General features: G+C 43.1%; 3 protein-coding genes and 1 non-coding gene across 9 annotated transcripts; 2 read left to right on the top strand and 2 right to left on the bottom strand.

The window, feature by feature from the left end:
- Positions 1 to 2,654: 2,654 nt before the first annotated feature.
- Positions 2,655 to 14,344, bottom strand: PNLDC1 (PARN like, ribonuclease domain containing 1). 5 transcript variants are annotated; one of them, XR_003526092.1, is made up of 19 exons: positions 13,843 to 14,189; positions 13,671 to 13,728; positions 13,479 to 13,552; positions 12,503 to 12,536; positions 12,256 to 12,379; positions 11,528 to 11,616; positions 11,138 to 11,244; positions 9,655 to 9,734; positions 8,521 to 8,658; positions 7,837 to 7,906; positions 7,508 to 7,593; positions 7,204 to 7,259; positions 6,088 to 6,155; positions 5,189 to 5,242; positions 4,933 to 4,975; positions 4,278 to 4,394; positions 3,671 to 3,846; positions 3,404 to 3,502; positions 2,655 to 2,824 (listed from the first exon to the last, which is right to left on the bottom strand). XR_003526092.1 is itself a non-coding variant. In XM_027634051.1 (19 exons), exons 1-19 carry the CDS (start codon positions 14,331 to 14,333, stop codon positions 2,752 to 2,754), a joined length of 1,605 nt encoding a protein of 534 aa, XP_027489852.1. In that variant the 5' UTR covers positions 14,334 to 14,344; the 3' UTR covers positions 2,655 to 2,751. The 5 variants fall into 5 exon arrangements, 3 of the variants coding, with proteins under 3 accessions (XP_027489852.1, XP_027489850.1, XP_027489851.1); XR_003526093.1 differs by having other exon boundaries at positions 4,312 to 4,394; XM_027634051.1 differs by lacking the exon at positions 13,843 to 14,189 and adding an exon at positions 14,258 to 14,344 and having other exon boundaries at positions 4,295 to 4,394.
- Positions 14,345 to 15,172: 828 nt separating this feature from the next.
- MRPL18 (mitochondrial ribosomal protein L18) lies at positions 15,173 to 17,610 on the bottom strand. Its single transcript, XM_027631297.1, has 4 exons — positions 17,492 to 17,610; positions 16,878 to 17,058; positions 15,644 to 15,878; positions 15,173 to 15,380 (listed from the first exon to the last, which is right to left on the bottom strand). Exons 1-4 carry the CDS (start codon positions 17,547 to 17,549, stop codon positions 15,309 to 15,311), a joined length of 546 nt encoding a protein of 181 aa, XP_027487098.1. The 5' UTR covers positions 17,550 to 17,610; the 3' UTR covers positions 15,173 to 15,308.
- A 1,134-nt stretch (positions 17,611 to 18,744) lies between these two features.
- TCP1 (t-complex 1) lies at positions 18,745 to 27,422 on the top strand. 2 transcript variants are annotated; one of them, XM_027631269.1, is made up of 12 exons: positions 18,745 to 18,926; positions 20,419 to 20,504; positions 21,223 to 21,351; positions 21,868 to 21,965; positions 22,254 to 22,364; positions 23,036 to 23,217; positions 23,798 to 23,924; positions 24,245 to 24,420; positions 25,168 to 25,291; positions 26,230 to 26,422; positions 26,713 to 26,876; positions 27,121 to 27,417. In XM_027631269.1, the coding sequence occupies exons 1-12, from the start codon at positions 18,854 to 18,856 to the stop codon at positions 27,332 to 27,334; spliced, it is 1,677 nt and encodes a 558-aa protein (XP_027487070.1). In that variant the 5' UTR covers positions 18,745 to 18,853; the 3' UTR covers positions 27,335 to 27,417. The 2 variants fall into 2 exon arrangements, with proteins under 2 accessions (XP_027487070.1, XP_027487074.1); XM_027631273.1 differs by lacking the exon at positions 18,745 to 18,926 and adding an exon at positions 19,939 to 19,957 and having other exon boundaries at positions 27,121 to 27,422.
- LOC113943046 lies at positions 19,748 to 19,883 on the top strand. The gene has a single exon (XR_003526176.1). It is a non-coding gene; the product is annotated as a small nucleolar RNA SNORA29 (small nucleolar RNA).
- Positions 27,423 to 27,539: the final 117 nt, after the last annotated feature.

Here is a 27,539-nt window from a genome sequence, read left to right as displayed (position 1 = left end):
ATTTGCAGGGCTACACTTTTAATGTACACCTTCAGAGCTTGAATTTTAACATCTTGTTGCATCGAAGGTTGGAATTATCCTTTCAACCCTTACATCTAAAGCACAGATTTCTCATACTGCTAAGAGGCAGTGTGCTGTAACTGCTGCTAGGGACTGTGCTGTGGTTTTATCACTGTCTCAGGGAGACAGGTTTGATTTTCTGAGCTGCCAGCCCTCAGAGCCACTCAGAAGCTCTGACATGCACCTCTTCAGAGCCAGAGTTATGAGGCATGTTGCACCACCTTAAATTGGCCTCACAAGAATCAAAAGTATCTCCTGCTCTTTGCAGAAGACACACAAGAACAAGCATAACCCAAAATACTTTTGATACTTCCAACTTCAATTAGTAACAATGCCCTAGTCTGGAGCAAAAGAAATGGCTGAGGTCGGAATGGCCAGATCAACATGACATCAGCTCAGTTGGTTGGAGCACGGTTCTAATAACACCAAGGTTGTGGGTTTGATCCCTGTATGGGCCATTCACTTAAGAGTTGAACTTGATGATCATTGTGGATTCCTTCCAGCTCAGAATATTCGCTGATTCTGTGACATGTTCAGGAAGATTTTGCCTTTATGAACACCTGCACAGAAAAACTTGCAGCTCTGTTCCCACAGCCAAATGTTTCTGCTCTGATTTGTTAGACCAGTCCCCAGCTAATGCATTTCCTTCCATGGGAATTGACTGCTAGTACATCTGATCAATCTCTTTAAGAGGCTCTGAGCAGAAAGTGACCATCAATTATTACAGACAGGCAACTTGTTTCTGTAAATTCTCCCGTAGGAAGGAGAAGAATATATTCAACCTGCTCTCATTTCTTCTTCATGTATTTACTCTGCATATAAACTTAACAGATTTACAGTTGAAATCTACAGCAATTGTTACTTGTAATTTCTTCCAGCTGTAATGGAGGAAAGCCAATTTTCTTGATTCACTACACTGTGTTGCTACATGAGGTGTGTCTGTCCCTTGGAAAGGAAAAAGGCATGGTCAGACTCATATGCTATTTCTCTAAAAAGGATGAAAGGATCTCTACTTTCATCCACAGAGAAGTGTGTTTCTCTAGAGGTTAAGCCAAGAGAGAGAACAGCACTGCAGGGAACTAACTCTTTATTTGTCAGTGTGCTACTAAGAGAAGAAAGCAGGAGGAAGGGAACAAAATTTAATGATAGAACAAACAATTTCTTTGTTCCTTCAAAGTGCATGCTCCCTTCGATACTGCTGGGCTTCTCAGAACTAACAGAACCTCTAGCTTAATGATCCCCAGATTGTAAAGATTAGATGCAAGTGAGGCTTTGTCTCCCCCTGTTTAAGTAGCCAAACGAATCCAGACCCCAGAGAACAAGGGGTCTCAGAACAATGTTTCCCAGATCATAAGCCAAGAAGAGTGTTTTTATAGGAAAACACATGCTACTGCATGTAACACCCAGTGAGTATTTTCCTAAATCTACACAACAGACAGAGCTTGTGCTCTTCTTGACACAAGAGGGGTGTATAATGATTCTAAAAGACAATTAAACATTACAGAATAAACAGGGAGATACTTATACTGGTATTTGAAGGAACACTGACAAAACTCCATCACTTAAGAGGTTAAAAAAAGTCATCAAGAAGTCAGCTACTTATCTTGCTAGGAGCTTGTTTACCAATAAACCACGAGCTGTGCAGAGCTCAAGAACCACATCCGAAGATGTGCTGTCCTTGTCTCCCAAGGAGTAGCAAAGCAGCAGCCCCTCAGCAGCAGAGAGCATGTGATCCTTAGGCACACCACAGTGCCATGCTGCTGCCTTAAGGTCCCCTGTAGCAACTCCCACCTTACAGTCGATTCAAAGCAGGTTCTGCCTATTAGGTGATCACAGGCCCCATCCAATTAAATCTGACTAATGACATCTAGGGACCATTATTTGGAAACCCTGCATCAGCAGGTTGTTTTTAAGAAGAGAAGGAAATTAATAAGAAAAATCTCTGAAGACCAAAGTTCCTGAACTGACAAATATTCCAGCTATATCAACAGAAACTGATCCACAAAGCATGTCTTATGCTATTTTGGGTAAAGGACTGCTTATGTGCTGTGCACTAGAAGCAAACAGAAATGCGTGCTGACTCACCTGACCTGTGTGTATTCTACAAACTGGAACATGATAAATTCCGCTTAGCTGTGTCAATCCTCAGCTACATGGCCACTGAAAATACCACTGCACATGGCAACTGACAGCACTGCAATTTATTTACTAGTCCCCAGAATTCATCATGAGCCCCAAGAGTGGTTTCTCCATCAACTCTGCCCATTTTCATTTGGTAAACAGTGACATTTCCCCTGCTTTACAACTGAACCTAAAAATACCCTCTTTCATTTCATAACTTCCTGAACTTCATCAGAAATGTGTTTTATGCATCAAGCACAAGCACTGGGAACAAACTGGGGTTATGAATAGCTGTGAAGAACCAACAGAGGACTGAAGTAAATTAGGCATTTGAAAGAATCATCTCCCTCTTGAACAGGGAATGATGCTTTGAACAGATTACAAAATATCACAAACTGGAAACAAACACATCCTCTTTAAAAATACATTTGCAAGAAAGCAATTCAAACAGTATTCATAGTTTTGAGATTTGGTTTTTTTGCTCATAGTTTATTGAATGAAATGAAACAAAACAGACAAATACAAGAAATAAGATCTGCATTCCTCATGTCTCATCTCCAAGTCAGTCCTTTAGAGCGAACAGCTAGGAGCTCCTCCAAGTACAAAGGCCAAGAGAGACCACAGTGCCACAATACCAGAGACTCTAAAAAGGGCAAGAATAATAAAATGCTGTTAGGCTACTTATATTAAGGGTTTAATTTTGGTCACATTAAGCCCTGAGATTCTTTTCCAAACCACGTCAGGCCAGAAATTCACCCTTCATGAGCATCACTGTCACCACCTCACAAGGAGAGTGCACTTGAATCTGGAAATCTCTCCCACTATCAAGCTTTCAGCTCAGCTGTAGGAAAAAAACCCCACATCCACCCCACCCCTGGGAGACTCTGCATCCCTCTCATCAAGCGTTTTAGAGATGGCACTTCACTCACTAAGATAACCACACGTCTGTTATGATAGCACATACATAGTTGTGTGCTACTCATGGGGTAACATTCCCAGTTAACCTTCAATTCAATTTAAGATTACAGTCCAGTCGCCCAGGGCTGAAAACTCCCAAGTAGCCACCCAGCAGTCAGCAAGCAAATCTGCTTCTGAGCCCCTCGCTCCCCTGAGGGGCTGGGGCAGGAGAACAAATGCGCAGCAGGCTGCTGCCGTGACAGGGCCTTGGACCCTGAAAAGAATGCTTCCCCCGCTCCCCATTCCTGTGCTTCCCGCAACTCACTGCAGCAGGCAGTTCACGCGCGGAGAGTGCCTCCAGTGGCGATAGACGGAAACCGGCAGGTGAGGGTGGTGTTTGTAATCCCGCAGGACGAGCCTGACGCTGCAATGAAAGCACATGTCTTGAGCTGTGGCTTGCAGGCTGCTTTCAGCATCCCACATCTCAGGGCAGGAATCTCTATCTAAGAGCTGTCACAGCAGAGAGAGGGTGGGATGAAGACTTGGATCAGAGGAGCAAAGGACAAAAAATTAAGACTTTCTGATCACTTACTGCTTGTATTTATCGGAGAGCAGAATGAACTGGTTCTTTGAAAGCCGTCTGACATCAAAGTGACAAAGACCTTTAAACTCCTGGTAAATCTGTCTCTCATTCAGGCCTGGCCAGCCTTGGACATGAACAACCAAGGCAGGGGGATGATGGCAGGGAGCATCTTCCCCAGAAAAATTCTGGAAAATATACAATATTGAGACATATCTGAATTCAGAAATACTACAGAAGCACTATGAATATCATCAGAAAATACGCAAAACGTGACAAATAAATGACACAGCTGTATAAAACAGCTGTTGGTGTAAAATTATTTTTCTTTTGTCCCAAGATTCATCAGTTATAAAAGCAAACTTCTTCATGATCACCATGGAGATAACAGCAGAGAAACAGCAACATAAACTGACTAGTGGCATCTTACAGAATAACAATAAGAAAACATTACACTAAGCAGAAATTCAATTCATTTGCTGTTTCAAGAGGTCCATTGTGTCACTTGTATGATGACAATTTTCTGTCAAGATGGGCTCCAGCACTGGTGGATTCTTCTCCTCTGATGAAGCCACCAACTAGGCTACTGACCTATGCACCCCACAAACTGGTCACAGACCTGAAATTCATACGCACAATGCTTGAAACACCACCTCGTATGAAATTCACTTGGTTCACGTGCTCAGCTAACACGGCGAGATACTGCGAGAAAGAAGGATGAGCCTCCACTGAATCCCTACATCAAAAAACAAAACAGAACAAAGTTTTGTTTCTCCCCAGTGCTGCACTGCTGCACAGTGTTAAGCTCTTCAACCAGTGACAAAATAGGTATTTTAGATCTTGGCATCTCCTACAGATGTCAAAAAGCTGCAAGCAAAAGGAAGGGTTTTGAACAGTTGCCTCTTATGAAGTTAACTGAAGGCACTGATTCACAGAGGTTTCAAAAATGGAAACTAATGGAAAATTATTTGACCCTTACCCAAGTGAACTGAACTTGAGAGAGCTCATTCAAGAATAAAGAAGTCACAATGTCATTTCCCAACCTCTGAGCCATCGCATGGCCCCTGATTTCATTTTTAAAATGTCAGCTTTGACATAAATCTACTACTTTCAGATTTATAAAATAAAAATCTAATTAGAACATGACATTTCCAGTAACACTTTCTTTTATCCAAAAGGAAGGACAGCCTACAAAACAAAAAGTCAGCCAGAGCAAACGGATGACTGCTTTCCATAGGACCACCCATGTAACACAATTTTCTGTAAACACTTACTCTGCGGATCTGCACAGTAGCAAATGAGCTGACATCAGAAGAACTAAAAGGAATAATGAGGTGGCATTAGAACAAAGCTAAAGAAACATACCTAAAAAAACAGAAAGCAAAAATTCACTAAAGTGCAGCTAAGTTACTAAGAGCAACAGACTGTATATAAACAAATATTTCTTAGTATCAAATAGAGCTACAGAGCAGGAAAGGAAATGCCAAGTCCCAATACAATCTCTGAAGGAGAGTTTAAGAAGCATTTTACCTGAACCACAGAGAAATGCATCATAGCCTGCCTCATGAGGAGATTCCTTCTCAGCTGTAAGTGTCCAACAAAATCAAAAAGTAGTAAACACATTTAGCATGCTTTGAAAACTGCGGCACTGCAGAATCCTAACAATCGTAAGATCTACTGTTCTGGAGGGTTTTTTCCCCCCACCCTCAGCTGTTTCCTTCCTCACCTGAAAATTTTACACTCTGTAGAAAAGTCTGTGCTTCTCTCATGCATTTTAAAACAATATCAACAAAAAGGCAGCAATTACATTAATGTCTGAAAAGCTTAGCGAGATGCATGTGAAAAAATTAACTTCTCTGAAGGTCTACATCAAACTGTGTTGTGTATGTCATTGATGGTATGGGAACTATTTCAAAACACAGGAGGCTCTGTGCTGCAGAGCTGCCAGGAGAAGACAGAAAACATCTGCCTCACAGCCAGTATCACACCACATACTGGACACAACCTCCTGCACACACAGCACCACTAACCCTGCACACACAACAGCCACCAAGCTCCCCTTACTTTCCAGGACCTCCCTGTCATTAGCTCCCACTACTTTCCCTTCTAGGACAGCTGTTTCCCCACATCCCTTGCCCTTTCCAAGTGCTACTGACTCTTCACAGCCTGAAGTCAGGCTCAGCTCAACGTAACGTCTGTGCTCGCAGCATGATGCAAACCTGCCCTGCATTACCCTTGGCAGGTACCAGGGACATGCAGAACATGGCTTGGGAGCCCAGGCTTTGGATCTGGACAAAAATATGTATCAGCACCTCTGTGCAAATTCAGCTGACCCAGTTGCACTCACTCATACTTTGCATGTGGTCATCCAGAGAGTAAAACAAACCTCTTTTATCTACCCAACTTTGAAGATTTGCTTAAGAACATACCATATCTTGAGCAGTCACTTGCAAGAGCTATAACTGGCCACAGTGGATCTTTGGGATTTAGGCTGCTGCTGAAGACAAGTTGATATGTAAGATTTTTGTCTTTCCTCAGTATATTAGAGACAAGTTCCTGTTCTCTAGTGACCTGTAGCTTCATTTCAGAAAAAGTTACTGAAGACTTTAAAAGGAACTTTGGTAGTATTCCATGAAAAGGCTAAAATGCTTACCTGAATAATATCTACCAGTTTTCTTCCTGAAAACTAACTCCTAAATACTTCTTCAGCTTCTTCCCTCACTCAAAACTTTTAACCAGCAAATCTTGTCTAATTGCATACATTAAAATATGAGCAGAACTAAAACTCCAAGGAAAGGGGTTGACTAGATGGTTCTATTTGAATGAGAAACCTTGAAGGATAAACAGACACCCACAGAATGACTGAAATAAAAGAAAGATCAAACAAGCATAAAACCTCTGAGAATCTGCAGTCTGAAACTGCTAAGAAACAAGCAAACAAAACCTCAGAATCCCATTACTGTTTCAATCAAATACTCACTTTGCATCTCCTTCTTGGGAGCAGGGTGTAAGGGGAAGCAGGCAAAATTTTGCTTTCCTTAGCAAAATTAACATAAAAAAACTTAGCCACAAAAGAAGTGTCAAATAGGAGAAGTCTTTTACTACATCGGACTAAGCTCATGAGATATGGTACCTACTCATGTTCTCCAATTGAACATTGTATTTAGTTACTGCTTTGGGCTCAGAGCAGCCCTCTCTTAGGAGCAGGCATTTGAAATTAGGATGTATTTTCACCAAGAACTGAAACTTATTCATTTCAGAACATTTTAATTTTCAAGTTGCATGTACAGCTGTCTGCAAACCAAATTTGTGACCGATGAAGTAATGGTGATACAATATCAGAAGTGACTCACAACAAATAATTTACTACACAATTACTTTGTAAGAAAGATGTGCATTTTTTGCTCTCGAATTTAGAAAGACAAGAAACCAATTGAAAAGCACTTGGGATGAGAGAAAGTAAGAACATATGAAATGACTGACTTGGAAATACCTTTCCAAAGAAAACAGAGGGATTGCTGAAGGCTATATTGCCCACCACTTACCTGCACAAAACTGCATACACCTCTGAAAGACTAGATACTCGAGGAAACAGATAATTCTAGAAAAGAAGAATGTGTTAGAAAACCATCCAAGACAGACCTCATTAACTCACTCGGTAACTAACCTCAACAAGAGCTCAGTTACTTGGACTGATGATTCATTAAATAATATCTAAAATTAGAACGTCCCAGGGCAACACTGAGAACTGGTTCCAATTCTGTAACCACAGCACACTGAGGAAAGATACCCTCTCTTATGGGTGAAAAACAAGCTTTAACTCCAAACTAAGAGACCTGTGCATCTCACCTTCTTCATAGATTTTGTTATAGTCTTGGTGTCTATGATGACAGGAAACAGGTTGTGAATGTTCCTTTTAAACTCCTCATAGCTTTCTGAAAGCAAAACACATGTGGAGAAAGGCATCATGAAACTGGGGACAAGCCAATGATATCACAAGTTCATAGGAAACAGAGGTGACGGCAGACAATGAAGCACTGCTCCAGCAGCTGGGGCTCAGAAGAGCCAACTATCACTGCCACTTGTGGGTGTCTGGGGTGGCAAAAGGCTACTGTGCCTCCTGTTCCACCCCCACTGCAAAGGCAGCAGCCTGGGACAGCACCTATGTACAGCATTACCTGGAAGGGGCTTGTAGAACTTGTCATGAAGATGCATAAGGTCCATAAACATGTTGTGTCCCACCAGGGGCTACGGGAAGAACACAAACATAACAGCCCATTGGAGCACATTTCTGAAGAGAGCTCAGAGATAACCAACTTTAGACAAGCCCAAAAGCTGTAACCCTTTCTTACAGCAGACAGATCCACACATGCTCACCCAAGAGTCATTCAGGCTGCAAGGCTCACAGGAGGACTGCTGCTTGCAGGAAATCAGACTTGTGGACTTTGAGGAGAGTATTTTTTTAGCAGAATTCTATTTTCAGTGGATCTAAGGAGCTAGGTGGATTTTCAGCTCAGCTGAACATCGGTAAAATGTTCCAGCCATCAGACTTATACATTTATTCACAAGGGCAGGGACAGTCTTTGCCTGCACATCACCCACAGTCTTCTGAAGCTGAAATCCATTCAATAAACTGCATACAGAACATAAGAATTTCCAGACAAAGTCAGACCAATGGTCTACGTGGTCCAACAAACTGGTCTGTCACCTGCTGAAAAGCATAACTTGCCCAAAAGGCAAGAATCTGCTCAGTTTTCTTAGATAGTGACTCACGTTGTGTAACACCAGGAATTTTTAAGACTGCATTTAACACAGCAAATTAAAAAGACATGGAAAATGAGAGTAGGGATAAGGCATTTTACCTTCTTGGCTTCAACAAGTATCTGGAAGAGGTTGGTGAAGCCCCGGGCAGACAGGAGAATGAGCTCCATCTGACAGGGGTCACAGGAAGAGTTCTCCAGAAGCTGACGATGCTGTGGACTCACTTTTTTCACCATGACCTGGAAAGAACACTCACTGGGTATCTCAGCCTGCCATGTTAGTTTTATGTACATTGTTTACTGGGGTTCAGTAATACTGAGGACAAGTTCAGCTTCAAGGCTGCAAAGGACAGAGAAACTGCACATCCCCTGGGATTTTGAGAGTGTCTCACTTCTATATGGAAATCAGTGTTTCAGTAACTAAAGTTCAGTAACTAAAGGGACCTGCTCTAAGGGTCTTTTATTAATGCTTCTCTTCTTAAGAGGAAGACCATCGGTAGGAACCACGGGGCTTTTTTGGAGCACAAACGAACATAGTTCAATTTAACTTGATGATAATATGGTAAGCTCATTGCATCAAAAACTCAGTAACAAACAGCAATCACACAAACTGAGTCCCCAAAGGCAATGTTTCAGATGAGAAGGCTTAGTAAATCTGACACGGTTGACACTGGTTATCAGACCAAAATAGGACTAATACAAAAAAAAAAACAAAAACAACACTTCTGTAAACAACTTCTAAGCAACTGACTGGTATCACACTCATGCCATGGTTTGAGAAGTCCACAGCCATACGTGTAATGCAGAAAATATTGCACCAAATGCTAAATAGCAGTAGCGAATAGCAAAACAGCAGATCATGTAACAGAGAGTAAAAGTCTTCAAAGCAACTACGTGGCAAAAGTGAGCAAAGGAAAACCACAAAAAAGACTAAAACTGTACATTGTTGTGGAGGTACTGAAGAAAAAACCTAGTAAAGACACAGAGAGGGTCCCTCCAGAAGTGCCCCAAGGATAAGCATTTCAGTTCAATGTATTTTGTGGCTACTGAACAAATAGAAACCAGAGTTGCTCAGTTTTCTGTATACCTTTTCCCGGGATCCCACAATCAACATTCCCCAGAACATTGTCTTCTCTGCCTAGAGCCTATCATTAAAAGTACAAGCAGCATTTTAGAATCCCTGCAAGAATGTCAGTCCTATCTGTCTAGACAGAAAGGTACACATTTCCATCTTACCTTCTTGTTTCCAATAGGCTCTGTCCAAACATTTTGGAGAGCCTGCCTCAGAACCAGCTGAACTTCAAGCACATGATAGTCTGCAACAAAAACAAAAGGAAAAAGAAAAAGGTAGTAAAAGCTTCAGAGGTGCAGACAACCCTCTAAGGAAAACACATTTTTCTAGACAGAAGGACTGACTGACTAGGTGTTCCTTCTCCAGTGTATAGAAAATATTCTTGAACTATGATCCTGGTATGCTACCAAGCACAATGACAGAAAGAAAACAAAACAAAAAAACAAAGTAAAACAAAAACAACCAAAGCAAAACAAAAACACCAAACAAACAACAACCCCACCAAAAACAAACAAAACCCACACCAAAAAAAAAAAAAGTCAGTGAAAATTTCAGGCAAATAAGCTTTTGTAAGGACACAGAAGAAAGGATAAGACTAACTGAAAAGAAAAGAGAGAAAGGCTATTCCTCTGAAGAAAAGACACTGTGGTTTTGGAAGGTTTCAGAGCAACAGAACCAGAAGCCAACCACACAAGAGACGTACCAATGCATTTTCCCCTACAGTTGATAAGGAACTAACCCAGTTCTCTTCAGAGCAGCATTCAAAGAGATGCCTTAATCTGTCTTACTGCTTACTTAAATGTCTTGTGCTCACCATTGCCAGACTCTGTTAGGTATCAGCACCATATCTACTACAGCTGACCAAGTAGATAAAAAACCAGCACAGTCCCCACCCCTTTTATTCCAAACTCTGCAGAAAAACATCAACAGACAAATTCTTGAATACTCTCTGTCCTTCCTCAGCTTTTCTGTATTTTATTCCCTGACCTAAAGGATTAAGCTTTGGGTTCTGTGAGCAAACCTACAAATTATTCCCTGCTAAAATTCCTTGTCCTTCAACTTCTTCAAAACAGCACAGAAATTCCTCAACTCTGCTATACTGCTCTCAAAACCTAGCACAGGTGGTAAGTAGCCTGCTTATCCCCACTGGTATATGTGTCTCCATGGTGCTCCTTGCTGCTCGACATGAGAGGGCAACTGAAAGGTGACATGCCTTTCCTTTCTCCAAGGGGAAGAAAATAAACAAAAAACCGGATCACCCAGGACTTAAAACAAGTCAAAGGTTACCCTGATTCAGAGCAACTACAAATTCTCCAGTTGCTGCTCTGAAGAAGCACAAAATCACAACAAAGTAGTCAAGTACAACAAAGCATGCTCCAAGCACCGAGACATCCACTTCCACTTCGGAAAGACCCACCACCCCAACAGAGAAGAAAAGCAGAGTCCAGAGATGAACTCCTGACAGGAACTGAGGTGTAAACTTGGGTAAAGAGTTGTAAAGGCAGGATGGGCACTGGTGCTTTCCCTTTGAAGAGAGCAGTTTAAGAGAATGGGCAGCAAAGCACAGTAGCAGCCCCAGAGGTTCAAGAGAAGTGATGAAGCCACTCAGAGCCCACAGGTGCCTAAGGAAGGCACCCTGTTTCATACCACTCAGATCCTGCAGAATCATAGTCTCCTCTTCCTCTGCTACAGCTATCCAACAGGTCACTTCATCAATAACTTTCCTCAGCACATCCCTGTTCGCAGCACTAGTGCTGGATGAGGGGGAAAGAGGCAGTGTGAGAAATGCTCTTTACAGATGAAGCCTTGTGCCTTGCCGTGGGAATGCAAAAGCATCATTTCCCAACATTCACCCAATTCTCCACATTGTATCCTGTGATCTCAGTTTTGGTTCAGAGAGACCACAGCATGCTGGAACTCCTGGCACCAATGCATTCAGACCAACAGGCTTCAGTATTTCTACAAAACGTCATCTGAGTGAAGCTGAGCTGTCAACACAGTCAGTACTGAGGAGCCACCTCTCTGAATAGTGCTCACCTGCGGAATGTCCAGCTACCTGCCAAGAGATGCTGCCTAAAGATCTTCTCCTGTACCTCATTCATGTATGGGATTCCATCTTTGAGGAACTGAGGGGGGGAGAAAAATGCCAGGTTGATTATACTCCCTTGGATTTTCCTGCAGTACATTAGAGAATTAGCAGGTTAGCCAGGGCAAACAAACTGTAGACAATCCATGTATGGAGGAAACAAAAGGATTTTTGTCAACTGGAATAATTTTTTTTGCTCTGCTTTTACCTTTCCTTTAATAAGATACTTCCAAGTGTCAAGATACCAGATGCTTCCTGTCCAAAACTGCAAGCTAGTACTCTTATGGGATGGCACAGTCTGAATTTTATAGGAAACGTGGCAATACATAAGACACAGGTAAACTGATACTTCCCCATCTTCATGTCTAGTAAAGACACCCACGGGGGGTTCTGTTTAGTAACTTGTCAGCTCACTAGAGATAGGTGGGTTTTGGGGTTTTTGTTTGTTTGTTTTTTGAGGCAGGAAAATCTGTCTTAAGCTGACAAAGATGTGGTTATTGCCCCTACATTGGTTCAGAAAAAACAGCACTCACTATCCCTGTTGATAACAAACTGAATGATGCATTTAGCAAGATGGTATTTACCCCAGAAACATAGTGTTTGGGGATACTAATCCTGATTTCTTCTGTAATTGCAGAGATTTTCTATCTTCTGGATTTTTGGCAGAGAGATTACATACCTTATTATAGTCAAAGCCATAATGAGACAGGAACTGAATGCTAGACGCAGAGAGGGTGAATTCGACATCCCTAACTCCCAGCATTGAGGGAAAGAGAAAAAAGTTGTATGAATGCACCATATACCTAAAATGAAAAGAAAAACATCTCTCGAAGATAACGACAAGAAATAACTCCCCGCAGGGGGACAATGTATAAAATCTCAACTGCACTGTCTTCATTATAACAGAAAACTGCTTTTCTACTTACTTGTTTGAATTTTCTTTTGAGAATATTGCCAGCCCTGTGAGAAAGAAACGTCCAATGAGATGGCAAAGTTTAGCTGGATGCCTACAGATAGTGTGCAATTTGATAAGGGATGTGGGGAAGCCCTCATGAAGTACATGTTTTCCACTCACTAATGTCACAGTGCAAATCTTAACAGCAACTGCCAGGCCACTCCTCAGCTCCTTGAGAGCTGAACAAGGACAAGCCTTTACTGCTGAGTGGGAAAAGGAGTCAAGTCTGATTAAATAAAAAAGATTGAGCAATGGGCAAGAGGCGAGTTGGTGATCAAAGTCTCTAACTATGCATGCACAGATGGGGCTGTGGTCCAACTACACTACAAAAATGTTTGGAAGGAGATGGGCACCAGAGAGTACTGAAACATGGGTTTAACTTCTCAGGTTTTGTTTTTTTTCTGTTAATCCCTAAAAGGCACACTAACATCTTACATACCCTAAGGCTTTGAAAAACATTTCAAATGATTTTGGAGTTTTCTTCTTGATTTCTTATTGGTTCTTAACTGTCAATGCCCTCCTCCACAGGTCCATTCTCATGTTGATTTTTTGTTATTTTAGGAGTATCAGAAATAGTAGCCTTCATTTTCTTCTGATAGTCCCCTTACTCATGCACTATATCAAATGATATGGCTTTGAATAGCAGCTGCCATTATATGCTTCTTGCTTGCATCCTCTGCTTTAAAAGCCCTGTATTTTTAACTGCAACCTTTAAATATAATCAACTTTAGACCAGTAAAAAGGATTCAGTCCACCTGACATGACATTATTTAAAATATTAAAAAGTCGATAGTATTAAACATCAGAGAGCGAAAAAAAACCCCTAAACAAATGTCTCTGTACAAGTATATTAAGGCCAGAGCCACCTACAGGACCCCCATCTGTTGGCAAAAGGCTGGTTAGCTGTAACACCTCAGGAGATCACTTTGTGTCAGAGCAGCACTCACCAAGCTGAGTAACAGTGAAGCGCTGAACACTCTGCCTGATCTTCAGATACCGCTCCACAGGGGAATCAAACAGGCTAGGAACAAAACCAGAATTGGGGAGAGCGGACACATGAGGGTTTGTTACACACGGGTTGCTCTCTCACAGAGCTAGAGCAACAAGTCTCCCTCACGTTTCAAGTCCAACAGCTTTACCTGGGCTCGCTGCTTTGTGGGAAAGTTGAATACAAGCCAGTAAACTCCGCATCAAGGGCTGTTGAGGTGGAAACAACACAAAAGAATTTGAAATTTGAGGCATGTACTTCACCAGCACCAGGACGGGGCTCTCTCAAACACTTCTCTCCACCGTAACCTCTGCAAAACCCACGGGCGGCAGGCTCAAAAGGCAACCAACTGCTGTGGGACTGAAGTCTCCAGCTCCCTGACCCCTGTGGCAGGATGAGGCGACGAGGCACGGCCACACACACGTCCCACAGCAGGGGCTGGCCTCCGCCTGAGCACTGTGTGTGCCCCCCAACCCCATAACCTCCGGAGCCCCCAGCCCTCCGAGTCGAGGCCAGCATCTCAGCGAGGGCTCCCTTCCCAATCCCTGCCGCCAGTTTTAAACTCGGGGCCTCGGCGGCCGCTGTTTCTTTGCACAGCAGCGCCATTATCCGCTGCAATACACCTCAGTACTCGCGCCCCTACACCGGACAAGGCTAAGCCGCGCCCCTCCCCAGGCGAGCGGCGGCCGAGGGCACGGCTCAGAGCGGGCGGGGAGGCGGGACGCCCCCAGGGCTCACCCACGAAGGCGGCGCGGCGGATGCGGCGCCTGAGGCGCGGCAGGAGCCGGGCGAAGCCCTCCGCGCCCACCTCCATCACGGGCTCCCCGCAGCCCCGTCCACCGCGCCTGCGTGCCCGCCACTGCCCCGCGCGGCGGGCCTCGTCCTCCGTAACTAGTGGGAAAGGCAGGACCGCGGCCAGGTTCGAGGATAATCCGAGCGGCGGGAACAAAGGAGGGGAGTGTTTTTTAAGAATCACGGCAGTTGAACTCTGAGGGTTTAGTACAGATGCCAGAACCGGGCCGGGCTCACGCCGCTCGCTGCTAAACCCCGGCACACACCCGTGGCGTTTATTTCTCCTTTCCCAGAGCCTACAGACACGTAGCAGCAAGGCACAGCACCAGGACGCAGGTACGGGAGTTGCACTGACCAAGGCTGGCCCCTCTGAACCAGGTGCTGCTTGACAGAGGGGTTCGCATACCCTGAACACGCTCAATGCCGATCAGTCTGTGGTCAAGCACCAGGCAGCCACAGGAGACAATCGGGCTTCTTACTCCCTACAGATGGTATTTGTTCAGCTTTCCTCCTACGCCTATAGGGTTAAGCAGCTACAGTGTCAGGGTTGCAGGAAACCTACAAGGATGAGTTAGGGGAATTCCATAATTTTTACCAAGATTAGCCCATAACACTTTATTACAGTTCTCAACATTCACATAATGACTACATTTTGCTAAATTAGACTGGCAGCATACAGGGATCAAATATCAAAGCATTTCCAGAGTTCAGGAAATATCAAATATCAAATATCAAAAATAAAACATACCTTAAAATTGTTGAATTATGAAGTAAATTCTGTCAACCTATCAGGTTGACCTATGATAAATTTATTCTAGCCTTAAAGGTGTTGATCATTTTAGAATCAAGAATATGACACAGTTTTGCCCATTTAAAAGTATTTTATTATAAGATGACACATTCTTATTTTTTCCAGATCTAGTCCTTCACTGTGCTAATACACAGACTTAAAGAAGTGATCATTTTTCCTTGGAAAGTCTTCCTAGAAGTCTCCATTTTACCGATAGATTCTCCGTGGCTCGCGCAGAACAACACCACCCTCCTCCATTGCTTTTTCGAATTCCTGAATCTTGTTTAAAAGATAGAGACATGAATAAATACAAAGAAAAGCCATCAGTACTGAGATATCAGTGAGGACATGTTAGGTGGAGGGCAGAGCTTTACAGCCTCACGGAAGCATACTACCAGGCACTGCAGCTTGTCAAAGCTGCCTTTTTGAGTGTTGCAAGGACGGACTGTCAAACCACATGAAGAAAATTAAGAGTGACGGGATGTAAAATTAATGCTTAAAAAGGAAAAAAGAGACAAAGGAATAAGGAGATGGGTACTTGCCGAGTCACAACGATATTCCCAGGGGATAATGGCTTTAAAGTTCACAAAGTTGATTCCTGCTTCCAAACAGCGCTGTGCCATTACACGGCCAAGGTTTTTGCATGCAGCTACTCCCTTGGGACTGTACAAGTGTCTTTTTATGGCCCACTCTCGGGTGGAGGCAGATACCACAACATCCCCATTGGAGCGCTCAACAAAGGCTTCTATATAATGCTGTGTCCGCTCAAGCCGCAATCTAAGTGCAGGAAAGAAATAACACGGGATTATGATGTCTTTTCCAGAGAACACATTCATATGCTTAAATTACTCCCTTTGTGAAATAAAACTGAATGTACTAGCATGATATTATACTACATTATATTATATTATATGTAGGGTTTTGCTTATTAGGACAGAAATAAGAATCATATTACTAGTTGAGAAGAGTGAAATTCCAAGAGCAACTTTTCATCAGTTACTCAGGTCCTGCGTTGCCTCAGACCAGCATGCACTCCAAACCAAGCACTGTACACCTGCACCGTGTGGAACAGGTACATATGAGCTAGATGAGGGGAACTGCTCCAGCAGAAAAGGAGCTTTAGGGCTGCTATACACTCTCTTAGAGGCTTGTGCTGCCACAGCAGGCAAGAAATTGTTGAGAAAGTTGTCAGAGAAAACATCATAAATCTCTACACATAACTACACAGTATTTATTAGGAGCAACTATTTCTTATTGCACTGAGGCAATTACCAGATTTCCCGGTGTGAACAAACTGAATGTGGAACTCTCCTCAAGAACAAAATAATGATTTTTAAACTCTAGCTTAAAATGAACTTATTTTCTAGAGGACAAGCAAATAAAAAACAAACCAATCCAACCAAGCAACCAAACCCCCTCCACCCCAAAACCCCACAAAAGAAAAAACCCAGACAATTATGTTGTCTCAAATAAAACAGTGAAGCTAGTCAGCACAGAACTAAGAGAATCCTGAGTTAAAAAGCAGTTGCTTAAGCAATATTACTGCTGCCTTAATAAGAGATGGAAAGATCTTCACTGCACATGCTGAGCTTCATGTGATGCTAGTCTGCTGTTTTTTAACACAGAGATACCTGCTCATTAATAAACACTAGCATGATAACTGATGCATCAACCCAGAAAACACATTTTGAATAGTTTCCACCTGGTGGGTTTCTGGGGTTTGTTTTGGTTTGGGTTTTTTTTGTCTTCATTGCTGCTGGTGACTTTCTGACTCACCTATGCCAGAACTCACGCTTTGGCCATGTTGTCTTCCAGCCACGCTCCTTCCTAGCCAGGGCCAACTGCTCCAAGTTACGAGGATTTCTGTTAGTGAAGTCTGGGGCAACAACCTCATTTTCACTAGTGTCCACTTTGGTCTCAGTTTTGAGACCGGCTGTAGTTGATGCAAAATGAAGACCTTGGGGGGAGAACCGGGAAAAATACCACACAGGTTAAAAAAAAATGTAGTGCAAACAGTAGAATGAATACAGTACAGATTGATACAGCTTGTAAAAGTAAGCAGGGCAAAATCAGGTTTGGGGTTTTTTTTAAACACACTTAACAGATGTATAACAAGACCTCAACCTGTTCCTCCAATTTATGAGGTGAACTGCTAGTATATAAACGCTGTTTCAAAACTCATATATAAAATATAAACTCACACGTGACTAGGAGATCCCTAGGACCAAGGCTTTACAAACTACTGGAAACGAATTGCACAAGGAACCAATGACAGCGCTACCAAATAACAAGGTATATAATATTTCATTCCTTGGCACAGCAGCACCGCCAAGACGCCCCGGGAGCGTTCCCCCGCCGGCAGCAGCCGGCACGGCGACCCGTGAGCTTACCCGCTGCCCGGAGCCGGCCGGCCGCCAGCAGCAGGAGGCTGGGGCTGCTCAGCGCCATGAGGAGCCGGCGCCTCCACAGCCCCGGGCGGCGTCACCTCTGCTCCCTCGGCTCACGGACACCTGGGCGCCGCCATGAGCGTGGGGCGGCACTTCCCGCGGAAGCGGCCGCGAGAATTCCACCCGACGCGGGCGGGGTCAGGCGGAAGCAGCGAGCGCCGGCTGAGCGCCGCTTCCAATGCAAACGCCCCGGGGAACTGTCCTCTGGTGTCGGTCACGTCTCACAGAATAGGGCAAAAAACACCCGACTCGAGGGCTCATCTTTTAACTCTTCCCCATGAGAAGAGGTCTTGAGGGAGATACCGGGTTGCAGAGGCCAGGTCTGCGTTTCTTGGGACGGGTCTAAGAAAGCGGGAGCTGGGGGCATGGCAGAGGTGGGCGGGGGAGGCTGCGAGAACCGCGGGGCGGAGAGGCCCGAGCCGCTGCTGCAAGAGCTCCCTGGCGCTGGTCATGGTAACACGGTGCCGCTCTGCCCGGCGGGGGGCAGTGCCGGCCTCGGCTCCTGCAGCCTCGCTCCACCTGCGGGCAGTATATGGGAATAGTTACAACTCAGAGACCTTCCCTTCGAACAATACACTGTTGCTTTTGCTTTAGAGGAGTAATGGCAGCGTTCTAGAAGAAATAACATTGTGCTAAAGGTGCCATTATCAAGTGCAATCTCAGTCGCGAATTAAGGTAATTCTCATACGAAGTGTTCTGCCTAAAGCGTCACCAGAGCTGCAAGGCTCTTAGGATCATCAGGGAGCAGGTCTTCACCTTTTTCCTTTGTCTACTCAGAATCTGAGATCGGTCTCGGAATTTGCAGCATTCCCCCAGGACTTTGGGTACAATGCTAAGCGATGCGGAACGTGTTTGAGAAGCACAGTTAAAGACATTTATCCCGAGAACGGCCCCAGTTCCAAAGGCAGCCTATTTCCCTGTACTGGTCAGCACGGACCTCCTGCTGCCGCTCCCCGCCCATTCTTCCCCCCGGCGCCCCCCGGGACCGGAGGAACCCCGCACGCCTGCGCGCGCAAGCCCCCAACACCTTCTAGAAGCTCCTGGAAGCGCCCCCGCCCCACGTCGCGCGCCGGCTTTGTTCAGGCGCGTCCGCCAATCGCGGCTCGAGGCTAGGCGGTGCCGCGCCCCAGGATTGGTCAGGCTCGAGGTGTCCCCGCTCCCCCGCGCGCGCGCGGGGCCGGCCCCTTTCCCACCGCTCTCTCGGGGGGGGAGCGGGAGGCGCGTTCCCAGCGTGCCTCGCGCCGCTCCGGTGATCGTGCCACTCGGCGCCCTGTCTTGCCTGTAGCGCCGCGGCCGGGCGGGAACATGTCGGCAATGGAGGGGCCCTTGGCCGTGTTCGGCGAGCGCACCAGCGGCGATACGGTCCGCACGCAGAACGGTAACGGCGGCGCGCCCCGGCTGGGACCGGTGGGGGGGGGAGGGCAAGGGAGGGGCATGAGGGAGTGAGTATGGCGCGGCCATGGTCACCGCCGCCATGTGCTCGCCCGGGAGCGGCCGCGCCCTACCGCCAGATTCCCTGCGCCCCGGACTGCTGCCGCCTGCGGGGAGGGAAAGAAGGCGGGGGGAGGCACTGCTTCTTCCCTACGGGCAGACAGGGGATACGCACAATCCCGCGCCTCTCGCAGGCGTCCGAGTGGCGGGGGGAATCCTGCGTCCCGCGACCTCCTCCCCTTGGTAGCGGCGCACACCGGGGGCAGAGCGGCTGCTGGGCGGAGGTCACTCGGTTCTGTCCCGACTGCGCAGGGCGAAAGCCAGCAAAGCCTGCGGGCTGGCCGAAGAGCCGGGCGGGGGAAGGGACCTGCTAACCAGCCCGGGGGAATAATCTGCTTCTGGAAGTAGACAGCATCCTCGGGATGAGTGTCTTTAATTGTGGTTCTCAAACACATTCCGCATCGCTCAGGATTGTACCCAAAGTCGTGGGGGAATGCTGCAAATTCCGAGACCGATCTCAGATTCTGAGTAGATAAAAGATAAAGGAAAAAGGTGAAGACCTGCTCCCTGATGATCCTAAGAGCCCTGCAGCTCTGGTGACGTTTTAGGCAGAACACTTAGTATGAGAACTACCTTAGTTCGCGACTGAGATTGCACTTGATAATGGCACCTTTAGCACAATGTTATTTCTTCTAGAACGCTGCCATTACTCCTCTAAAGCAAAAGCAACAGTGTACTGTTCGAAGGGAAGGTCTCTGAGTTGTAAATATTCCCATTATACTACCACTTTTTCATTTTCTAGATTAAGTGGCTATGCTTGTGGGATAGAGAAAAACTTGCCACGGTCTGAAGGAAAAGGTTGATTGTATCTTTTTCCTATATGAAGTTGGCAGAACAGCCTTTGAATGAACCTGTATCTTTGCTTTATGTTACTTTGACTTAAAGGTCACCTTTTTGCTGCGGTGACTTAGTTGCAAAGTCTTTTGTTTCAATCACGGAGCAAAAAGATGTTTTACTCATTGATATATAGTGATACCATGGATCTCTGGGTAGAACTAAGGAATAAATGAGAATGAAGTCTCATAGCATGACTTGCTGCAGTCAAAAGCAGCAGTACTCTGCTCCTCTGACCTCAGTCCTGTCCTCCATTTTACCCAGCCAGCAGAAAAAGGATTCTTTTTCTGTCAGTCAGTTTTGCCAGGTTAGTTAGCTAAACCAGCGTGGAGGGAAGAGTAGGGTTTGGCAGAGGTTGTGTATTTTTTAGTAGCAGCAAGGCTAGCAAAGTAAGATAAAGCTTCAGGTTAGATAGGCTGAAACCTACTCCTAAATTAGTTCACTTTATTTCTGGTTTCTGAATAATGGGTTCTTGGAAACCTGAGACTCGCCCTGAAGTTGAAAGATAAAACTTTATAATTTCTTTTTTGATTTCATTTATTCAGTTACTGCTGCATCTGCTATTGCCAATATTGTGAAGAGTTCTCTTGGTCCAGTTGGTCTGGATAAGATGCTGGTGGATGATATAGGGGTAAGTAAACTTCCTTTAAGAAATGTCTGGAGGACTTGTATTGCTGTGTAAAAGTGCTTCCACATAGTGTGATTCGTAGGCCTAATGTGCACGTGCGGTTTTTTTCCGTGGTTCTGAGGGGGGGGATAAGAGAACTGTGGTAAAATTGACTGTCAGGTAATGTGTGCTACATCGTTTTAGTTTCATCTGTTGTGGTAGTTTACGTGGTGCAGTTGTCTCTTTTCTGTATGTAAGTTCTTGTCACCACTTTGAATATATTGTAAGATTCCAAGAAGTGAGTATCACCATTTAAGTCAGGCTCTGGTCTCCACATCAGGAGGAGTAACCAAAAAACCCCAATTTAAATAATCCCATAATGATTTTAAGGCAATATTTTGTATTTTAAAATATTTCAAGCAACTCAAGAAAGTGTGTCATTTTACAGGCTGTTGTAATCAAATTGTGTATTAGAGGGTAGTCATTGCACAACTACTGATAAGGTACGTGCAAATTATGTGATGAGATTCTGTAACATAAAGGCTTTTCTGATAAAAAAGTGCAGATTCTGCATTGGTAGCATTTCTGTTGTTAGAGTGGGACTTGTAGTTAAAAAGAAGCAGGAAATTTTTGGTATAAATATTTTATGGATATTTGCAAAGAATAATTAGCTTCGTTTGTATGAAACACAACAGTAAAAATGTAATAGAAATTAATGTCACACTTTATTTCTGAAAATTAGGATGTGACCATTACTAATGATGGTGCAACCATTCTGAAACTACTAGAAGTGGAACATCCTGCTGCAAAAGTTCTTTGTGAGCTGGCAGACCTGCAGGACAAAGAAGTTGGTGATGGGACCACCTCAGTGGTACGTAGAAAGTTTTACAGACAGATACATCAAGAGTTAATGTTTTATTATTATCACAGTGCAGCTTTTCATTTACCTGTTACGAATGTCGATGCAGTGTTGATTAATAACATAGAATTAAGAACCTTGGGGTTGACTGTAAGCAGTTTTTTAAAGTTGGTTGCAGAATAAAAAAAACAGACTTTGCGTTTTTCTAGAGGTGCTAGTTTCCATATGCAGCTGGTACTCTGGAAGGGAATTTGCTTCCCTCAGTTCCATTATTTATTTTTTTCTTTCTTGGAAGTTGATGATAGATACTGAATTAAAGCTTTTAATTTTTAACAACCACGAGAAATTAAAGTGTTAGGACTAACAAGGATGCTGAGTGTTGAAAACTTGCCTGAGACTTTAGACAGCTTGGTGGGGGGTAGAATCAGGTGGCTTTCACCTGATGTCGGAAACTATTCATAGTTCTAGGTTGCAACAGGTAGTTATTTTGCTTATATGGAATATATTTAATGTTTGTATTTCAAACAGGTAATTATTGCTGCAGAACTTCTCAAAAATGCAGATGAGCTGGTGAAACAGAAAATTCATCCTACCTCCATTATTGGTGGATACCGACTTGCTTGCAAGTAAGAAACTAATACAGTTAAATTTGTGTATTTGTGACTGTATTAATACAGACTTCTTGGTGCCAAGTGGATATGGTGCTTTGTTTGGGAGGGTGTTGGGTTTTTTGTTGGTTTTGGTTTGGGGTTTTTTTACTTTTGTTTCTGCAGTCTCATTACTGTCCTAGGAGATGAATTGATTTCATCTCTTTGTTCTTTGAGGTGATATTTAAAAGGACTGAAAATATGTATGTAAGTTTTTTGTCTTTTTGTTGGGATAATTCTTTACCAGTATTTGTTTTTATTCTACAGGGAAGCTGTACGCTACATCAATGAAAATCTTGTTATTAACACAGATGAATTGGGCAGGGAGTGCCTAATTAATGCTGCTAAAACATCAATGTCCTCAAAAATTATAGGAGTGTATCCTTTAACTTGATCAAGTGAGTTAAGTGAGAGGAGTTGATTGGAGAGCTTGAGGAGCTAGTCTAGTTTCCTTTGCAGCAGTTTATATGAACAGGGTGTAATATTTAAGGTGTTGTTTTTATAAAAGGAGTGTCAAAAATGTTTCACAGATAATATTACCTGGCATGGGAAAACATGTTCAAACTCTTCCAATTTATTTAAATCTGGATTGGCACTGGTAATAGCTTTAACAGCACATTGTTTCCTAACATTTGCATTGCTTGTTAGCGAGACTGGATAAAGAGTTGTGTGAATGGAAGAATGTGTTACAGAAGTACCTGGCAGTGAATCTAGAAGAAAGAAACTTGCATTTCATTCCATAGTCACAGAAAACCTAGCATTTTTAGCTTTTGTGAGGACTGAACATAGGATAGATTTTTTCTTAAAGAAAGAAAAGTGCATAAAATGCAGACGTAACAGTGGCCTGTCACAGTTTTCTTACCAGTCTTTCAGTTTTTATAATTACTTGTTCCTTTAAGGCAATAGAAAAGAGAGCTAGCACTTTGCCTTTCTGAAGTCCTTTTTTGGAAACTTAATTTGGGCACTGTTAGTTACGTGTTTGTTTTGGTTTTTTTTCTTAAGCATGATACTAGTTTTCTTCTTCAGTCTTAACCTTAACAGCATTTTAGTGATGGTGATTTCTTTGCTAATATGGTGGTGGATGCTGCCCTAGCAGTTAAATACACAGACCAGAAGGGTCAGGCTCGGTATCCAATCAACTCGGTTAATGTTTTGAAGGCCCACGGCCGCAGCCAAAAAGAAAGCATTCTTGTGAACGGTTACGCTCTGAACTGCGTCGTGGGCTCACAGGGTAAGAACATGCTCTGTTTCATAAATGTTTTGTGTGAACTCAGTCCTCTTAGTCTTTCTGTGTGGCTGTTCTTACTGAGTGCGTTAGTCGCAAATCAGTTCCAGAACAATTAACCAAGAACACAAAATGCTGCACTTCAGCAGTGGTTTTTAAACTAGAGTCTGACAGGTAGCAGTGATCCACTAAGTGTTGGTACACTGCTGTAGTTTCCCTAGCTCAGTGTCAGCACGGTAACACTGTGATTTGATGGAACTTTAACATCTCCCTTGTGAAGAGCCAGTGCCAGGTGTGGGGAACTGTTACATTTCGCAGAACCGCAGTGAGGTAACTTAGAGGATGCAAGACCATAGGTCAGAGTTTCGTGGTCATTCACGTTTTGGGGACAGGGTATGTAAAACAGTAACAGGTTACAGGAGCATCCTTATAAGCATTTTTCTGCACTGTGGCAGAACTGGAGGTAGAGAAGCAAACAGTAGAAATATGAAATGTGAAAATCTAGTTTTAATCTCTAATGCTGACTTGATGTTCTGTTAACTTGATTGGACAAAAACCCTTTTTCTGTCTTGTTTTTCCTTGCCAGGTATGACTAAGAGAATAGTTAATGCAAAGATTGCATGCCTTGACTTCAGCCTGCAGAAAGCAAAAATGAAGCTTGGTGTTCAGGTTGTTATCTCAGACCCTGAGAAGCTGGACCAGATAAGGCAGAGGTGTGTGGAAGCTTGAGTAACTGAGACAGTGGGGTTTCACAGGCTTGATTTGGTCTCCGGTTGAGGTGGCTCGATGTAATTTTGTCTGAGTGCAAGAGGTAAAAATATTTTGAATGTTTACATTTCCCAACAGTACGAAATGCTAATAGTAGAAGTTTTCACTTCTGGAGGCAGAACTAGTTTTAAGTCAGTTTTTGAGAAATCCAGGTGTGTTTGTGCAGTGGTCCATTCTTGCAGAGCTCTGCATTAAGGTTCCAGGAAATGGGTTGACAGGAGGATGGTAGATTTTTAAATACATTTTTATAACTTTATCTTTGTAGAGAGTCAGATATTACCAAAGAAAGGATCCAGAAGATTTTGGCCACTGGTGCCAATGTTATTCTCACCACTGGAGGTATTGATGATATGTGTCTGAAATACTTTGTTGATGCTGGGGCTATGGCAGTACGAAGAGTTGTAAAAAAGGACCTTAAGCGGATTGCTAAAGCATCTGGAGGTATGTGTATATAAAAATAACATTTTTTTTTAATGTATTCTTTAAAGTAAAAGCTGTTGTTGTCATATTAGTTACTAACTTAAAAAATACGGCTTCTTAACATGCAAGGTCAGGATAAGTAAAGCTGAGCCACTTGTTTTTAACTTTACTGTTGCTTTTAAGTGATTTCTGTCACAGTCAATGACTACTGTAAGGGTTGATTGCTGAAGATTTGCAGTGGGGGAAGAAAATAACTGCCTTGCACTGTGAAGACTACTGGCCTCTTGTGGAAATGGGAGCTAGAATCTCTATTTATTTAGAAGTTTTCTATTATGCATGCATTCATAAGCCTCTGTTTAGACAGTTAAGTATGTTGTTTAGATAGTTCAAGACAAATGAAGAACTCCTAAATCACTAAATATGTGCTTAAAGAAATTCTGGTCCTATATGGATTTTATCTGTCAGTTCTAAAATTTGGAAGAAAACATTTTCATTGTGGGTAAACCATGGGAGCTTGTCCTAGCTGTGGAAAAGTAAGTGCTGTAAAAGCTGAGCAAAAGGAGCAGTATCAGTTATAAACTGTGGAATATTAAATTGCTGCCTGAGAATTAGAAGTGCTGTTTAGTTTAAGAAAAACCTACTTACGCAGCTTTTATTTCTGTTTTCAGTTTAGTTTATGTTTTTCTTTCCATATGTCTGTTCTGCTAAGTTGGCAGGGGATAACGTGCTGGAATTGAATGCTAACTTCACTTTTTTTGTTTCTTAAAGCAACCATATGTTCAACCCTTGCAAACCTTGAAGGTGAGGAGAGTTTTGAGGCATTAATGCTCGGACAGGCAGAAGAGGTGATTCAAGAAAGAATCTGTGATGATGAGCTGATTTTAATCAAGAAGTAAGGATCCTTTTTAAAATGCTCAGTTTTGTGTATATTTTCTAAGCTTGAGATAAAATCTCACTTATTTACTTCCATGCTATCTCAGTGGTCTGAGTAGTTACGTGCATGGGAAAGAGTATACAACTCCAGTGCAAATTAGAGGTGAAAGTATCAGTTTTTAAATCTCTTTTGCTGGGGCTGATCAGCAGTTTCAATGTACAAGACTATCAGGTTGGTAGACAGATTTTAGTTAAGTTTTTGTTTATAAACAAATGTTTCTAAACTGGATTTCCTTTACAGACAGTAAAGAGCAAAAGGTACCATCTGAGTAATTTCATATGAATAAAGAGGTGCAAGCTAAGTTTTTCCATTTGTAGTGGAAGACAGTATTTAGTTGTGCTGGTTTCATTGTTGTCTGGTACCTTGTTAGTTCATTTAAGTAACACTGCTTGTTAGTTCATTTAACAAGAGCATTCCTCGGATAGTAACTTTTCCACTGCTTCAGTATCCTTCTCAAGTGTTTAACTTTCTGTAGTCTCATTTGTGTGTGAATGAAATGCTCTGACTGTGGCACTTGTGGGGCAGCTACATGATCCCTGCCTATACAGTGATGTTGGCAGTCATTAGCTTATTTGATGGGTGTGCAAAAGAGATCTTTCTTAATATCTAAGTACACTTTCCCCTGTTTGATGGGAAAATATCTTGTCATCATACTTTGACAGGTGACTTTCTTTAAAAGACTAAAACTCAAACTAGGTTCTTGCATATTAGAAATCAAAATATTGACTTTCTAAGTTACAGTGTACATATCCTGCAAGGGTGCGCAACAATGTTAAGAATTTAAATGTTAAAAGAATGGGGCTCAACTGAACTTGGCTTTAGAAGAAATATTTTTAGCAAGAAGAGTTTTATCTTCTGTTCAACACAGCTGACTTCTGGTTCCTTTTTTCTCCTAGCACAAAGGCTCGTACTTCAGCATCAATTATCTTACGAGGAGCTAATGACTTCATGTGTGATGAAATGGAGCGATCTATACACGATGCTCTCTGTGTTGTCAAAAGGGTTTTGGAATCCAAGTCTGTTGTCCCAGGTGGTGGTGCTGTAGAGGCAGCACTTTCAATATATCTTGAAAATTATGCAACCAGCATGGTAAGCCTTGGACAGAGCAGCAACAGTGTGTGTGTGTTAGACTGGGACAATGTATTTTCAAGCATTTGTTTTCATCTGTTAGAAGTCATTTCTGTGGGTCACGTAAGATGCTTCTTTAAAATGGAGGATACAAATTATTCTTTCTCTGATAATTGGACTATATGGTTCTTTGACCCAAACACGTTTTGCATGTGAAAACCCCTACCTATTATTGATGTTCTTGATAATGGCTGTGTTTTTTCCTCTCTTGTGGCAGCCAATTGGTTTAAAAACTTTTTTCCTCTTTCTAGGGGTCACGTGAACAACTTGCAATAGCAGAATTTGCAAGATCCCTCTTAGTAATTCCAAATACACTGGCAGTCAATGCCGCTCAGGATGCGACAGATCTTGTTGCAAAGTTGAGAGCATTCCACAATGAGGCTCAAGTTAACCCAGAGCGCAAGAATCTAAAATGGCAAGTATCTGTCTGTTAGAAGGCAAGTAAAGTGATGTGGGTTGGTGACTTTAAAGGAAAATTGTTCTCCCAGTTTGCTGAACCATGATTTGTGTGGTAAAAAAAGGGTCTATGTTATCACTGAATTTCTGCCTTTGCCCTTCAGTCCTGTGGTCTGTGTCACTGTGATATAGTAGTAGTTACACAGCATACTGTATTTTCTGCTTTTTCTACCTCTCCATCTGACAACATTTCTTCTTTGCAGGATTGGTCTTGACTTGATCAATGGAAAACCTCGTGATAACAAGCAAGCTGGTGTCTTTGAACCCACCATGGTCAAAACTAAGAGCCTAAAGTTTGCAACAGAAGCTGCAATTACTATTCTTCGAATTGATGATCTTATTAAACTGCACCCTGAGACAAAAGAAGAGAGAGGGTGCTATGAGGATGCAGTTCAGTCTGGAGCACTTGAAGAATAACTTAGGCTTTATTTATGTTTGTTTCACTTACACTTCTCACTCTTGTAACTAAAATGTTAATAAAACAGGTGGTTGAATGTTGCTGCTATTTTCTTGTGAACAAACTTAATTTTTGAAAGCAAGGTTGGTCCTTGCACTGAGAACTTAAGTTCTAGTATGTGTTAACAACCAGCCTCTGACAAGGCAGTGATTGAGTGTAAGCTTA

The sequence above is a fragment of the Corapipo altera genome, unplaced genomic scaffold, assembly GCF_003945725.1.
Source record: "Corapipo altera isolate COAL_440 unplaced genomic scaffold, ASM394572v1 2b, whole genome shotgun sequence".
Classification (NCBI taxonomy): Eukaryota; Metazoa; Chordata; class Aves; order Passeriformes; family Pipridae; genus Corapipo; species Corapipo altera.
The sequence above is the reverse complement of the archived record's forward strand: the minus strand, read 5'-3'. Positions and strand labels throughout refer to the sequence as shown.

Bases quoted from the DNA above. Each gene is read 5' to 3' on its own strand.
- PNLDC1 (XM_027634049.1), bottom strand. From the start codon at position 14,125: ATGGCGCTGCTGTGCAAAGAAACAGCGGCCGCCGAGGCCCCGAGTTTA. The intron at 11,245-11,527 runs GTGAGCACTATT...CCCCTCATCCAG, and splicing joins GGTAGCTGGACATTCCGCAG to CACTAGTGCTGCGAACAGGG. The intron at 8,659-9,654 runs GTAAGATGGAAA...TGTTCTTTCCAG, and splicing joins AGCCTATTGGAAACAAGAAG to GTCATGGTGAAAAAAGTGAG.
- MRPL18 (XM_027631297.1), bottom strand. From the start codon at position 17,549: ATGGCGCTGAGCAGCCCCAGCCTCCTGCTGCTGGCGGCCGGCCGGCTC. The intron at 17,059-17,491 runs GTAAGCTCACGG...TCTCCCCCCAAG, and splicing joins CGGCCGGCTCCGGGCAGCGG to GTCTTCATTTTGCATCAACT. The intron at 15,879-16,877 runs GTGAGTCAGAAA...TCCTGCACTTAG, and splicing joins AAGCGTGAGTTCTGGCATAG to ATTGCGGCTTGAGCGGACAC.
- TCP1 (XM_027631269.1), top strand. From the start codon at position 18,854: ATGTCGGCAATGGAGGGGCCCTTGGCCGTGTTCGGCGAGCGCACCAGC. The intron at 21,966-22,253 runs GTAAGAAACTAA...TTTATTCTACAG, and splicing joins GGATACCGACTTGCTTGCAA to GGAAGCTGTACGCTACATCA. The intron at 23,218-23,797 runs GTAAGAACATGC...TTTCCTTGCCAG, and splicing joins CTGCGTCGTGGGCTCACAGG to GTATGACTAAGAGAATAGTT.